The sequence below is a fragment of the Perca fluviatilis genome, chromosome 6, assembly GCF_010015445.1.
Source record: "Perca fluviatilis chromosome 6, GENO_Pfluv_1.0, whole genome shotgun sequence".
Classification (NCBI taxonomy): domain Eukaryota; kingdom Metazoa; phylum Chordata; class Actinopteri; order Perciformes; family Percidae; genus Perca; species Perca fluviatilis.
In genome coordinates, this window is record NC_053117.1 from 39,912,955 (window position 1) to 39,928,589 (window position 15,635).

The 15,635-nt window shown below is 42.4% G+C and overlaps 1 protein-coding gene across 4 annotated transcripts in view; it reads right to left on the reverse strand.

The window, feature by feature from the left end:
• LOC120560309 (probable E3 ubiquitin-protein ligase HECTD4) overlaps positions 1 to 15,635 on the reverse strand; it is a 111,256-nt gene that overhangs the window by 26,352 nt on the left and 69,269 nt on the right. For all 4 annotated transcript variants that reach the window (XM_039802645.1, XM_039802643.1, XM_039802644.1 and 1 more), the window contains exons 47-60: positions 15,332 to 15,480; positions 15,132 to 15,211; positions 14,675 to 14,838; positions 13,126 to 13,363; positions 12,245 to 12,381; positions 12,008 to 12,134; positions 10,324 to 10,461; positions 10,034 to 10,170; positions 6,473 to 6,633; positions 6,193 to 6,374; positions 4,908 to 5,113; positions 3,970 to 4,100; positions 3,648 to 3,853; positions 2,079 to 2,258 (exon numbers count right to left, since the gene is read on the reverse strand). In XM_039802645.1, coding sequence (XP_039658579.1) covers positions 2,079 to 2,258; positions 3,648 to 3,853; positions 3,970 to 4,100; positions 4,908 to 5,113; positions 6,193 to 6,374; positions 6,473 to 6,633; positions 10,034 to 10,170; positions 10,324 to 10,461; positions 12,008 to 12,134; positions 12,245 to 12,381; positions 13,126 to 13,363; positions 14,675 to 14,838; positions 15,132 to 15,211; positions 15,332 to 15,480 — 2,236 coding nt within the window. The remainder of the gene's footprint in view (positions 1 to 2,078; positions 2,259 to 3,647; positions 3,854 to 3,969; positions 4,101 to 4,907; positions 5,114 to 6,192; positions 6,375 to 6,472; positions 6,634 to 10,033; positions 10,171 to 10,323; positions 10,462 to 12,007; positions 12,135 to 12,244; positions 12,382 to 13,125; positions 13,364 to 14,674; positions 14,839 to 15,131; positions 15,212 to 15,331; positions 15,481 to 15,635) is intronic.

The following is a 15,635-nucleotide window of genomic DNA, read 5'->3' on the forward strand; positions in this document are numbered from 1 at the left end:
ATGGTCAAGTAGCTGCTAGGAAACCACTGCTAAGGAGAGGCAACAAGCAGAAGAGATTTGTTTGGGCCAAGAAACACAAGGAATGGACATTAGACCAGTGGAAATCTGTGCTTTGGTCTGATGAGTCCAAATTTGAGATCTTTGGTTCCAACCACCGTGTCTTTGTGCGACGCAGAAAAGGTGAACAGACATGCCTGGTTCCCACCGTGAAGCATGGAGGAGGAGGTGTGATGGTGTGGGGGTGCTTTTCTGGTGACACTGTTGGGGATTTATTCAAAATTGAAGGCATACTGAACCAGCATGGCTACCACAGCATCCTGCAGCGAGATGCCATCCCATCCGGTTTGCGTTTAGTTGGACCATCATTTATTTTTCAACAGGACAATGACCCCAAACACACCTCCAGGCTGTGTAAGGGCTATTTGACCAAGAAGGAGAGTGATGGAGTGCTGCGCCAGATGACCTGGGGCCTCATGTATAAACGTTGCATACGCAAGAAAAGCTTGCGTACACTGGTTTTCAAGGACACTTTGTGATGTATAAAAAAAAATTCTGGCTCTGTAACATGGCGAATTTTAACTGAAAAGTGCCGAAAATCACTAAACATTACAAAATAAAGTTTCCACTACAGTTACTGGCATAAGTCTGTGACGTTGTCTATGAAAAAACATAATTATATGATCATTTATGTGGATAATGTTTCACATCTGTTCAGTTTGCAGGCTACTTAATCTCCGTTAAACATTAGGACGGGAAATGAATGATAAATCCACTTAGAAAATACTTTCAGTCATCCTCTGTATTTCCCATAGATGAAATATCTTACTGGCAACAAAAAGATTGGCACGGAAAATGCAATATTGTCTGTGAGTCTTTAGTTGCTGAGGCTCAGACATCCATGGCCATAATTCTGAACATATTTCTGTTACTGTAGTCCTATTTACTATTTCATTATTTCATCCATGCTTGTCGCAGCTGATCCGTGTGCACTGTCACCTGCCGTGGAGACGCTGGCCTCACTAACCTCTCCTCCTCTGAGTTGGATCGCCCTGGACTCAGTTTCACTGAGCCTACTAACACTTAATAAATAAAATAAATGGCATTACATCAGTGAGTTCAAACTGCTTATTGTGCGTAATTTGGACTGACACGGAGATGCATGTTGTTCTGTAACTGGTGTGGCGCTGCCACTCTTCTCTCGATTTCCACTTCGACATTAAACATTTTGTTTTATTATTTCTGCCATGGTTCGGTGCATTCACCGCAGGGTCACCATTTGCCATTCTGGGCATTTTCTTTCATTGCTTATCCAAGATGACAAACCTCCAAACAGAAAAAAATGTCTTCCTACTTAGCTGATTGGTTCTTACCATAATATGAATTCTAACCGTTGTCCAATAGGGCTGTCGGCTGTGTATCAACCTGACTTCTGCACAACACAACTGATGGTCCCAACCCCATTAATAAGGGAAAAAAATCCACTAATTAACCCTGACAAGGCACACCTGTGAAGTGAAAACCATTTCAGGTGACTACCTCATGAAGCTCATTGAGAGAACACCAAGGGTTTGCAGCGCTATCAAAAAAGCAAAGGGTGGCTACTTTGAGGAATCTAAAATATGTTTATAATGTTTTCAGTTATTTCACACTTTTTTGTTAAGTACATAATTCCATATGTGTTCATTCATAGTTTTGATGCCTTCAGTGAGAATCTACAATGTGAATAGTCATGAAAATAAAGGAAACGCATTGAATGAGAAGATGTGTCCAAACCTTTGGCCTGTACTGTATGTATACAAGCATAAAACACTTATATACATATATATGGTGGAAATACAACAAAGATTCAAGTAGAAACAAGTTGAGACACAAATTGAAACCCATGAAATCAGAAAAACATACATACAAAATTAATACATAAATAAATAAAAAGGCAACAAACGATAAAGTCTAAATCCACGACGTTCCACGTATGTATTTGTATGCTGTATTCCACAGCGCTGTGAAGGAGGGTCTGGCAATGGGAGACTACAAACGATTACATATTAAAGTGTTTTTATAAGTGTGGGTTAACCTACCCAGGAGTTCCACCACCTGCAGCAGCACAGACGAGGGCACCGTGTCCAGCTCGTCCTCAGATCGCTCGCCGTTCTCTCCCAGCTTCCAAGTCAGCAGCTGTTCAGCGAACGCCATGGCCAGAGGAAACTCCAGCGGCAAGGAGTGCAGCACCAGCACAGCACCGGGAGGGGGCGACACCCCTGAAAACAACACAATGGGATGTTTAATTACATTTTATCCTGTAACACAGGCGTGTCAGATGCAGTTTCACTAAAAGGATCTGACACACCAACCCGACAGCCGGATTTAAGGTCGGACTGATCGGTCTCCCCGAGTTGGTCAAAAAAGTGCCTCGACTTGAGCGTACGTTCTGCGCCCACCGACCTCGCCAGACTGTCCAACGGCCGATTATCGGGTTGGTGTGTCAGGGCCTTAAGGGCCACACCGGAAAATAAGAATCACATCCAGGGTCAGACATGTTTAGTTAAATCACATGCTTTTAATCATCGAAAAAGTCAAATATATTTGACTGTATTTATTGCATGTCTCATATAGTCTTCTCACATACAGTTTGGTCGACATAAAGCCCCAAAAAAGTAACTTAGCCATCAAAAAAAAAATATAATAAAAAAAAAAAAGCGAGGTCGAAAAAGGCGGTAAAAAAACCTGGCAAAAACGTTGAAAAAAAAGTGCAATAGGCAACATCAAAAGTGACAAGAACTTCAGAAAAAGCGACAAAACATTGAAAAAGCTACAAAAACTAGGCGGGACAAAATTTATTGCGAAACTAAATAGATGTGCGGGCCGCATCAAAATCTGCGAGGGGCCCGATTTGGCCCGCGGGCCTTGAGTTTGACACGTGCTGTAACAGATTCTTTTTTTACAAACAGTTAGGGATGTAACGATACGCTCATGGATTTTTTTTTTTAACGGAATGGGCTGCAGACAAATGATGAAAAAAAATATTCATTTATTTAGGAAGAGATCTATCCTCTTCTAAAAAAAAAAAATCTGACAAATCGTATTTTCAAATCCTAAAAAAATGAGTAATTTGATTTTTAAAACAAATGCTACATCAAAATAACTAAATAAATAGAAAGAAATATCTTGAAATAAATACACAAAGAAGTCAAACTTCTTAAGTAAATTACGTCCTCGGACATTTTTATCTCAACCGGTTGTTAATCTTTACACATTTATATCCATTTTTAACCGATTTATGATGCATTTTTACATCCCTAAAGTTGAAGCCGCCTGTATGAATTCATCTAACTTAATATTAGTCAAAATAATACATAAGTAATGCCTTTTTAACTCAAGAATTAGGTATAATTTCCTATAAATGACGTTTTATTTACCATGAATTCCAAAAATAAGTGTAAAACTAGAGGTAATAAGTTGGTGTTAGTGGTATTTATACAGTACAAGGTAGTGAAAAGAAGCGTTAAACATCAAAAAATGCCCCAAAAACATTGAAAAAAGCTGCAAAAACGTCAGAAAAGGTGTTGATCTTCAGTTTTGACCCAGGAGAACGACAGAGCATGGTTGGATGGAAGACAATCACGAGGGTTAAGGAGTTGGATACTCACCCAGTTTGATGTGCACCTTATCAGTGGGGATGATAACAGAGGGGTACTGGTTGGTGGTGGGAGGGGGAGTAAGGCCTGTGTTGGTAGGTGAGGCGTCCAGTGGATAGCACACGGCCTCCATCAGATTCAGCTGGCCATTTCTACGCACTTTGTGACCCAGGCCGTACACCATGACTCGAGCCCAGGGGGCCTTGTAAAGGCTGGAGCTAATGGAGCGGAAAATACGGGAGAGAATTTCAATAATTTAACGAATGGGAAACAAATGGGAAGAAATCTGAGTTCATCACAAATTGCTGAAGTTGAACACTTAGAAGGAACTCACTCTTTGCGGCAGCCCAGCTGGCTCTCCTTGCAGGAGACGATCACAAATGCAGCGCCGGGAAAGCTGACATCCATGCTGACCTTTGACTCCGTCACAGGAAATTCCTCCGATGTAAACTGCTCGGGTGCATTCTGTCAAAGGGAAAAGAAATATAAGAGGTACTGGGTGGGCATTAGGGCTGGATATCGCCAATCATTTCCCGAATCTATTTGATTCCGATTCACAAGGCCCCGATTCCATTACATTTTCGATTCAATGTCACTTAGGTTAGGGAAATTACAGTTACAATACCAATTCAAGTTGGATATAAAAGAGATTCTTGGAAAACTTGCTGTAAAACGTAGACTGGGTAAACCCAGCCCGATCTGCCGGCGATTTGATTTCTGCCTGCAGCTCAGGCTGGAAACCTGTACGTTTATCTATCCTGCTTCTGTTACAAATCTGCGGGGACCAATCACAAACTGGCTGCTACGTCACCCGGATCGTTGCTCTGATTGGTTGAAGGAATATCCAATTGCATACGGAGTAATTTGAACTATGCCCGTTGATCCCGCCTCTTGTGCGGTAGAAAATACAGAGCAGACTCCCCAGACTAATGTTCAATCTGAAAAGGTTGAGCTTGGTCTGCTGATAGCCAGACTATGTAAAATGTACAAACAAGAAGCAACCCTCAAATATTTTTTATAACGCACAAAAGGTAATGTAAAGTTTTAAAGTATTGACTGCCAAAAGGTTTGTTTAAAGTACTTTTTACTTAACAGCACTAACATTATATTAACTTAGTTATTAACATATTAAAAGATCTATTTTGGGATTTTTTTGTTACTCATCGGATGACAAAAACAAAGATCGATTTTAATTGGAGAATCGATTATTTGAACGCAGCCCTAGTGGGTACACAGAGGCAGGATTATTAAAGGAAGCCCTGATTGGCTGACCTGTAGGAAGCAGCAGATCTGCTTTGTGAGCTCCAGCAGGCTTTCCTCTCCTTGATGCAAGGCACGGGTGATGGCCACGGTGAGCCACTCCTGGATGGGCTGAGCGTTGCCCTGGTAGAACAGTTCTGAGGGGGAGCAGCTTTGGCCCTGGAGGTTGTGAAGCATCGACTGGGCCAGAAGGATAGAGCTGGAACTAATAGTCCCATCTGCAGAAAGAACAACGTCACAGCGATCAGCACAGAGACACACACGACCATTAACATCACACCGAGTACATTTACATGCACACCATTGTTTTGAATATGACAATATTCTGAATTTGATCCAGGTCATGTAAACAGCATATTCTGTTTGGGTATTCAGAATAAGGCCTTTTTCTGAAAATAGCATTTTCAGATGAAGACGTGTGGGATATGTCGGTATTATTCAGGTTTTTAGAAGCATTCTTTGGACATGTATACAGCGCATTCAGAATCTGCATCTCAATCAGGGTTTTTACTAGACTGGGTAAACCCAGCCCGAGCTGCCGGTGATTTGATTTCTCCCTGCAGCTCAGGCTGGAAACCTGTACGTTTATCTGTCCTGCTTCCGTTACAAATCTGCGGGGACCAATCACAAACTGGCTTATCCACCTGGCGCGCTAATGGCGGGTTTAACACCATGACGATAGAGAAGCGACGGCAAGCTAGTCTGGCTATCACCAGACCAAGCTCAACGCTACAAACCAACACGTTTGTTTACACGTTTCCTGCCTGGAGTTTTCGCGTCGCTCTGCAAAGTACGCCAACAGGATCGTTGCTCTGATTGGCTGAAGGACTATCCAATTGCGTATACAGAGTCATTTGAACTATGCCCGTTGATCCCGCCTCTTGTGCAGTAGAAACTACAGAGCAGACTCCCCAGACTAATGTTCAATCTGAAAAGATTGAGCTTGGTCTGGTGATAGCCAGACTATGTTTTTAACTGCAGTTTGTGACAGTTTACGGCCTCTCGCCTGTTTATGGCCGTTGCTAAGGTTACTGTACATAAACCAACCAGCCAGCAGTTTGCAGCGCAGAGATGCACGGGCAAAAGGAGAAACACAGCTACTTTTAAACATTATCAAAGACCTATTTTACATGGCTGCATGTAAACGGTAATATTAGTGGAATATTCATGTTCATTAACAGCTTAAGTCTGTCAGAATATTGTCTTTTTCAGACTGAGGGCAAAAACCGGAACAATACGTGCGTGTAAATGGAGTCACTGAGCGATCCAGTTGTTCACGAGAAAGATGAATACTGACCAGGGAGGGGTGGAGCCAGCAGCTGATTGGACAGCAGCTGCAGGTGCTCTAGGGTGATGTCACGGATAGCAGGTATGTGGAAGAGACGAGTGAAGGTGTGGGGACTCTTCGGGGCAAAGATGTTGAGCAGGGCCATACGACAGTATAACCGAGCCAGCGCACTCTCGCATCGAAGCAGTTCCCTTAAAGCAAAGCAGGTAAAAACAGATTTTATACATTTTGAGCGCTGGTGCAGAATGCATTTACATTATGCTTATCCCTGTTAGTTTCACTGTGCTACCTGTGAATCTGAATGTTGCTGCTGTCGAGTGAGACTAAGCCATTAGCTGCAGTCCGTCGAGAGCCAGCAGGCGGACGCTCCAGCATCTCAATAGGATACCAATACCTCACCAGCACGCCCTCACTGCGCAGGTAAGTCTCCACCTGCACCAGCTCATTCACCTGCACAAGTTCAAGTTAACAAAAGGCACATATAGAATATTTGAGTTTTTATGTTGAGGAAATGGATCAGGGCTCCAGGAGCACTATAGCCCTTAACTTTAAGATTTTAGGGGCACAGGCAGAAAAATTACAGGTGCACGCCTTAAAAAAGGTCCAGTGTGTGGGAATTTCTCCCATCTAGCGTTGAGATCAGATATCGCAATCAACTCTCTCGCAACACACAGTTCAATGTAGGTATTACAGGTACGGTAGCCTTCACGCTTCAAAAAGCCGGCCTCTTGCTCTTTTCAATCTCCTTTTTCTTTTTCTGGGCAAAGAAGAAAAAGACTCCCGTTCGTGAAATTTGGATTTTGAATATGTGTGGTCCTCCATGTTTCCTTCTTTAAACTTGCCGGGGCACGGGAAGCTACGATACCCGTTAGCAGCATTAGCAGCAGCTGTGAGTTTATCATGTGACAGAGAAAACGTGAAAGGTGGAGCAGTATGTCCTGTATGTCCCTTACACACACACACACACATACATGTATCATCACACACACACACACACACACACACATATATACACACACACACACACACACACACACACACACACGTGAGCAGTATGTCCTGTACGTCCCTTACCAGCTAACGTATTTCAAGATGGCGCATATGGAGCGTCTGCCCCAGGTCATGTGAACGCAAATGTAACATTTCAAGCCAATACTTGGAATTGATGGTGGAGGTAAATATTCATGAAAAAGGACAAGCTGGTGAACGGGCAACACAGATTGTGATAATGAACAACTAAACACCTTACACACTGGACCTTTAAATCGACCTGCAACGCAATTTTTCACATTTCCCCTATTTTAACTGTTTTACAGATAATGCTTTGGGGATGAATACAGAAACTACAATTTGCTGTTTATTTTGTGATCACAGTCATATTTTTATTGAATGCACATTTGTCATCAACTTTGTAGGTCGCACATGTGCGAGTAGTTTTAAAAATTGCTCGCACTGTCTCAAAGAATGGTGGCGACCATTTGGACCATTGTGGAGCCCTGTGGACGGCACGCCAGAAATCTCACTGTCTGCAGGGAGAGCACCAGGTTATTTCCTGGACATTCAGAGATTTTCTACAGTTCTAGCGATCACAGAAGGGGGGTTTTTGTCAGGCTATGGAAAAGGTTATTTCAGTGATTCCCACCACCCCCCCCGCCAGCAAATGTTTTACATATTAAAACAGAACTGACACTGCACTGCAACACAAACACATATTTATTCACCTCTATTCACACACAATAAGGCATATTTTGATTTCGTTTTGATTGAACTGTATTTTTGAGGAACTGTAGGTCTACAAAATGATTTTTACAAGAAATTGTTCATAGGGAAACCAAAACCCAAAGCAGGCTATATATAGTATGAAACCATTCATAATGAAACTAATTGCATATTTGCCTCAGTGGCAAAGTCGGCAGCCTTACTTTTTCTTGGCTTTTGGAAAAATAACTCCAAGGCTGGGTTACACTAGAACGGCCAGGACGGTCATTTTGACCGTTTTGATATTTATATGTGTAATAACTTTGCTAAATAAAAAAAATACAATCCTGCTGGTACCTGACTTTTCCTAAAAGAGTCTGTATTTTCATTTAAAATAGTTTTTATGTACTGTACATTACACAAAAGGCAAAGAAAAAACAATCACTTTGACCTATTTTGGCCATACTGCATACTGACCGCTCGGATTTTCACGGTTTTGTTTTTAATCTTTTGCGTGGTTGAAGATGCATCTTGGTTGTTTAGTAATAATCATAGTCTCTGTCAGAGAAACGTAACTAGCGGTCTCAAGTAACAAGTGTGGGCAATGCATCACCGATGGGCCAAAGGCAAAGCCAGAGTCGGTAACGTAGGCTACGGCGTGGATGGTTCTGAATCAGAAGAAAAGCACCGGGCGATCGCTCTGTGAAAGGCGCGGTACACGTAGATGGCCGGTAGCTGTCTACGTGTTCATATAACTTTATACATGCTACAACTGGCTGGAATCATTGCACACATCCTCTCCAAGGAGTGCACCAGCTGTAAAATGTCCCGGAGGAAGTTCATGCAGCGACTGACAGAGGAGCTGAGAGCGGAGTTTATGGAGGAAAGAAAGGGCAGCGGGGCACGGTCCGAGCTGCGCTGCGCACCGCAGCAGACACCAAATCGGAGGCAGTGCCTGCCAGGTTAGGTTAGGTTATAAATGTTCAAATAAAATACTTTTAATTGTTATTTGGCTGTGAATTATGTTGAATGAATTTCCCCCAATGTGTTTCATGAATGTATGAAATAATCACGGTTTAGCCTACTATGCCATGATATGATATCAAGGGCGTTGTATTGAATCAACAGCCACGTGCAATTTATCTAGCAGGTGAAGGTGAAACTAAAAATGAAGAACTATAGACTAATACAGGCTTAAATGAACTGACAATATAAGTTTTACGACTTACAGTTGTCAAGAATGCACACATGCCATCTCAACCGGTCCTCCGGACAGCCTGTCTCTTTTTTCTTTCTCCCTTTTCTCCGAGTGGCACGCGTGCCCACTCGCGTTGTGAAGCGCGTGTCTGCACTATTCTCCGTCGACGTGCTCTTTACAATCACCGCTGATAGACGGCTTTTTGTATGTATATATTTCTGATACCGTGGCGGGAGAAATCTAACCGTGGCGGACCGCCACTTGCCAATCAACTTAGAGGAAACACTGGGTTCCCAAAACCTTTTCTGCAGTTTTTCTTTCTTTTGTCGATATATATAAGTATTTTCATGACCTCATGTATCTATTGTCCAGGTATGTCTGTCCTTTTTGTCCCAAAATGATTATTTGAACCGATATGTGACCAGCCTGCTGGAAGTTTCTTTGTTCGAAGGAAACTGGTGTAATTTTTATTTTTTACATTTTTTAAATTGCATGTCTACTGCAATCACATGGGAAAAGTAACTACATTTACATAATGTCAATCTTTCTTTTTTGAATCGAGAATCGTTTTTGAATCGAAAATCGAATCTTGAGCCTAAAAATCGATATTGTATCGTGACATGTATCGTCAGATTCTCTTGAGAACTCCTGCTGTAAATTGTACATGCAAGAAGCAAACCCTCAAACGGTTTCACGGGTGAAAACGTAAACTACTTCCAGGACACGAAGAACTCCCCGGCTTGAAAGCCCTGTGTGTGTCACGTGATGCCCTTATACATCCGCGGTATGCAAGGCATATATTAAAAAGGTAAATGCAGGATATTGTTCATGGATATCAGATCTCTCAAACAAAGATCGATTTTAATTTGAGAATCGATTATTTTCAGCCAGCCCTTTTATAAATACGTGTCCAAACATGGCTCAAACACTGAAGGATCAAGTATTTGTACTTACAGAGTCCACATCCAGCACCACGCCGTGCAAACCAAAGGTCTTTAACATGCCCCGGATAGCAAACTTGGGCAGGGCTGTCCCTCCTGTGGTGCTGTTGGTGTTGTTGCTGTCCGGAGAGCGGATGACTACAGTCAAGCCTGTGTTGAGTGAGAAATGTAAAATAGTTTGCAGAGACCCAAAGACGAGTTTGATGTGTCAAATCAACAGTTTAATACAGTGCTTACTTGAAATGAACCCTGAAATGATCTCATTTAAAAGTGTGTAGGGATAGGGATGTAGGTGAATGGTACCTTTGCGAACTTTGTCAATAGTGAACTTGTTGGCCTCCTCCTTAATATCCTCGATGGTAGGGAGGTAGAGGTCCCGAGGAATGCCGCCATTCTCTTCATACAGGAACTCCACTGTCTGTCTTGCTATGTCCACCATGCCTGTTGTCAGCGAAATACACCACAGAGACAACACTGTCAAAGTTGTCCTTGTTATTATTTATATTAACCACATTTGTGCAGAAAATCTGCTCCATCCCACACTGGTCCAACAGCGGAGCAACTTCTCTAAGAGCATGGGGGATTTTTTGCCCCCCCCCTTTTTAGAGGGGCAAATCAATTTTAGTGCTTCAAGTGAGCCTGTCAGCTGCGTGGCATCACGTGTCTGTTTATATTTCGGCTCCCAATTTAACAGGTTAGAGCTTACACCCTGCCTGCGTGACACGCACGTCTCAGGCGCGGCTCGAGCCGAAAACGCGCGCATGCTAGAAATAGAACAGACGCCTATTTTTCACGCGACACACAAGCGTGTTGGAAGCGTTTCCAGGCAAAACAGAATAGGAAAAGATGTTTATATGTCATTTTGACACAAATACATTTAATAAATGACATGATGTTTGAAAGTCTCTAGGTTTGGACATAAATGCACATATAAATGTAATAAAAAAATAAATAAATGCCTATTTTGTCGTCAATACTGCCTACGTTGTCTTTGCTGTAATCAGATCAGTATATATTTATGTTGATGGGAAACATCCATGTGTCCAGACAAGGCTAGCAGCAGCAGCGCCGCGTCAGACACGTTTCTGGTGTGTAAAGACAGAAAAATCCACGCTCACGCCACGCAGCCAGTAGGTAGCCGGCCTTAGAGTTTGCGAACTTTTCTGTTAGTTAGTTAGTACAAACAATTACAGGTTCAAAGAGCTTGAAACAGGTTTAATATCCTGTGTGGCTGTCGCCGATGTTATGCACCTGAAACCCAGTCAAGGAAAGGGTTAACAGAAACGTAGTGTTAGCCAATCAGAGGAGGTTGTGTCTGAGTCTCTATCTGATCTGTCAGAGGGAGAGCAGGAGACGGTTGTGAAGTTTAACGTTGGTAGTCCCCAGAGAAGAAGTTGGTCATTTCATGGCGCAGATTAGAACCCAGATTGAAACGTAAACAACTAAAATTGCTGAATGTTAGAACATTGTGTCAAATTGGTCGTTATTACTGTGACTTATAAAGTGTCAGGTTTGGTGTTAATAGTGTCAAAAAACGTTAGCTGACGTTGTTGTTCAGTAGCTCAGATATTATCGGCTAATGAATTATGATTTAGCCGATTTAGCAGGGGTACTGTATCCATGTCACATTCTCATTAGGGACTAAGACCCCCTAAAAGTCTGATCCTAGAATCGCACAAACATAGGTTTTACGAAGATTTAAATACTAAGTAGTACATTTCTATTCCCAACTTATATATACATTCTTTCCCTGTATTTTATATTTTTAACAGTTGTTCTTGTATTCTATCCTATTTTACATTGCTTGTATATTCTGTATGTGTGCTGTGTGTCTGATCTTTCGCTGCAGTAGCTTCTGCTGACGATTCCCAATTTGGGATCAATAAAGTCTATCTTCTCTAATCTAAAATTCAAAAGCTTAACTTAACATTCACACCAAATATGCTTACGCTAAGTTATGTTTGAAGGATTTTCTTTCATTCTTTACCTAGCTGCAGAGCTCCTTTGATTTGGTCCAGGCCAGATTTCCGCTCAGCCTCGTTACGGAAGCGCCTCCGAATGGTAGGGAACACTTTGGTCTCCCAGGCCTTCACCAGCAAGGCGTAGTGGTCCTCCTAAGGTCAGACACACACATCAAAAACAATCAAGAGTACAAACTTAAAATGCATTTGGAAGTCAACATTAACAGATGAGAAGTGTGGAGAAGTGGAGGCCACCAACTCACTCTTGGGACATCATCATCATCCTCATCGTCACTCTCATCGTCTGCGATAGGAGGAGGGTGAGGGTCCGGCCCAGAGGTGACCAGGTTCTCATAGCTCAGCTCGAATTTGTAATGGCACGACAGGTCGCTGTTGTACTCTGTAGCAACAGGAAAGGACCAACGGATACAGAAAATGCAGGTTTAACATTGTATGTATGTATGTGTGTGTGTGTGTGTGTTGTGTGTGTGTGTGTGTGTGTATATTTGCCGCAGGGTTGTGTGGCGGTGTGGGAGTATCGCTTAAACAGCTCATTTGTTCTTTAACCCCCTAATGTAGTAGAAGTAGACTTTATAGTTCAATAATTTTTCTGTCAGATTGTTTATAGAGCTCAACGTTTCCGACCGCACTTGAAGGCAGCTTCATTTACTTGATGAAAGAGAGAAAGAAAAGAGATGGAGGGACTGAGGAAACAGTCCGCTGTTCCACAAACTCCCGGGCAGTTCAGAGCTTGTGTTTGGTGTTTTAAAACTTTCTCGTGGCAGAGATAGAGGCAGTGATGTTTCCTGTTTGGGACTCTCACACCGCCTCAAAACACAACGACAAGTCTGTTCCTCCAATATTGTGAATCATATCGCAATCGCAGTATCAGACAAAATAATTGCAGTTAGATATTTTCCTAATATCGTGCAGCCCTACGCAGCATGACGTCAGGCTGCGTATGTGCAAAAAGTGAATTTGTCTCAACTTATCGCCACAGACCGCTGCAGATTTTTTCAGATCCCGCCCCCATGTGTTCCCCACCGCCATAACACATTACCCCCAAATCAAAATGAATTGGGAAGACGACCGCCTGAGTGTATGTGAAAGCAGCCTAAGGCTAAAATGAAGATAATAAACATACGTTGTTGGGCAACTGCCACGGCTGCAATCCGACAAGGGGGTCCATGTGAGCCAGAGTCCGAGGTAACGCTTGCACCTGCATCATTATCGCTGTCTGAGGCCATAGCAAAGGGCAGTGCTTCGAAATTTGCACTTATTTCTTCTGCAAGATCTACACACAAGTCAGCCGCATTTCTGTGCGCTTGGCCTTCTGCGTACGCAAACGGCCGGCTTCCAAAGTTGGCACGGATCTTTGAGTTCTAAAAAACAATGGAAAGAAAAACAGAAGATTAACTTCATCAATCCTGAGAGGAAATTATACAGTATAATACATAAGTATCAGTGATGAACCAGTATAGCTTAGAGGGTCATTTTGGTATTTTTCAACCTGGAGCCTATTTTCCTGATGCATCGGTGTCTAAGTGACTAATCTGAACAAGTCTTTGAAACTGGTCCAGTCTTGAGTGAGAACGTTTTAACAGACAGCTGTGAACCGGGCTGTAATGTAACCCTACAGGACAGATGTTCAGAGTCCGCTAGCGTCCACTAAATTTTCTGTTTTTGCCGCCGACAGACTCAGATTATTATTCTAAGTGTCTGACAACATTATGGAAAGGATCCCTACAGAGATAGACCTTTTAGTTAAAGACTAAAAGTTAAAGATCCTTTTTGTTTAACAAACAGCCCTCAAATCACCATCACCAAACTCCACCAGACTCCATGTAAATAATCAGGACTTTTAGCGTATATAGAGCCAGCATATCTCCACCAGACTCCATGTAAATAATCAGGACTTTTAGCGTGTATAGAGCCAGCATATCTCCACCAGACTCCATGTAAATAATCAGGACTTTTAGCGTATATAGAGCCAGCATATCTCCACCAGACTCCATGTAAATAATCAGGACTTTTAGCGTGTATAGAGCCAGCATATCTCCACCAGTCTCCATGTAAATAATCAGGACTTTTAGCGTGTATAGAGCCAGCATATCTCCACATGTAAATGGGTGAATTAAGGGTTTATTTCAACCAAACCAGAGTGGTGATTGTTGGAACAGTGGAAAGACGAACCAAGACGGCTTTTGATAGTTTTATTTAGTTTCTGTCAACTTTGAATGAAGTGTGTTTTACGATGATAAAAGTCCTGATTATTTACATGGAGTCTGGTGGAGATATGCTGGCTCTATAGACGCTAAAAGTCCTGATTATTTACATGGAGTCTGGTGGAGTTTGGTGATGGTGATTTTGGGGCTGTTTCATGTTAAACTAAAAGGATCTTACGCTTTAACTAAAAGCTCTATCTCTGTAGGGATCCTTTCCATAATGTTGTCACACACTTAGAATAATAATCTGAGTCTGTCAGCGGCAACAACAGAACTTTTAGTGGACTGTGCGCAATTGCCCTTTAAGTTATGATACATATTAGTTATTGTTCTCTAACAGTCACTTAGAATAAAAATAATGGGAAAATAGGGTCCAGGTAAAAAAAAAAAAAAAAACAAAACAAGTTACCCTTTAACAACAGTTTAAATGTAAAGCTTTTAAGGTCACTTTAGTCCACAGAAACCCACCTTTTTTTGAATGTGAACCAGGGGCCACATTCCTCCAGCTACATCCTCCAGGATGGGGCCCAGCCGCTGGCCACAGTAGGTAAAGTAGACCCTGCCTTTAGGGGCCTGACCAGGGGGGGGAGGAGTGCCCTCCGAACGCTCCCAGCCGATTCCAGCCACGTCGCCTGTGTTTGTACAAACGCAGGATCACATTCTCAGTTACGACTCAATGCTAAGAGGTAATGACATATTTTAAAACATGCTAAAACTTGATGCAGTTTGAGTTAAGGATGCAAAATAATAAAAATTTTCTGAAAGAGCAGCCAGATAAGATACAATGCTTTTAAGGAGTTGAAAATACAATGTATGCTGCAATTGATAACATACATTGCTGTATGGATTTCTAAGTTGACTAAAATCAAAGAAATGAGGCAGTAGACCGTGTATGAAGAGAGAGATAATTTGTCTCCTGTCTCACCAGGAAGTAGAGCCACATCCAGCCTGACACTCTTCCACTGCAGCAGACTGGAGCCATTATAATGCACTGCCCTACCATTACTGGCACACACAGACAGACAGAGATGGAAGAACACAAAAGAGAAGGGTAGCAGTCAGCACTCAAGTCAGAGACAGAGCAGTGGGGAAAGGATCTCAGAGTTAATATGCAGGCAAACATACTTATGAAACAGACAAGTGCCGACAGGGTTGGTCCATGCTCCGTCTCTCTTCTCCGCCTCGGTGGCAAAACCAAAGGACACAATCGGGCCACTGTCCTCCTCAGAGTCTCCATAGGAGACAATTTCTATCTCCCAGTAAAAAGATGGGGCCTGTAGGGACAAAGAGAAGTAATCAGAATCAGAATAATCAGGGAAATTGTTCAGTTCAGTTGCTCACAGTCAAATTTAAGGTAAAATAAGAGTAAGAAAAGAGCGAGTCAATAAGTGTATAAAGTAACGTAAAGTAACAGCTACAGTGCAAGAAA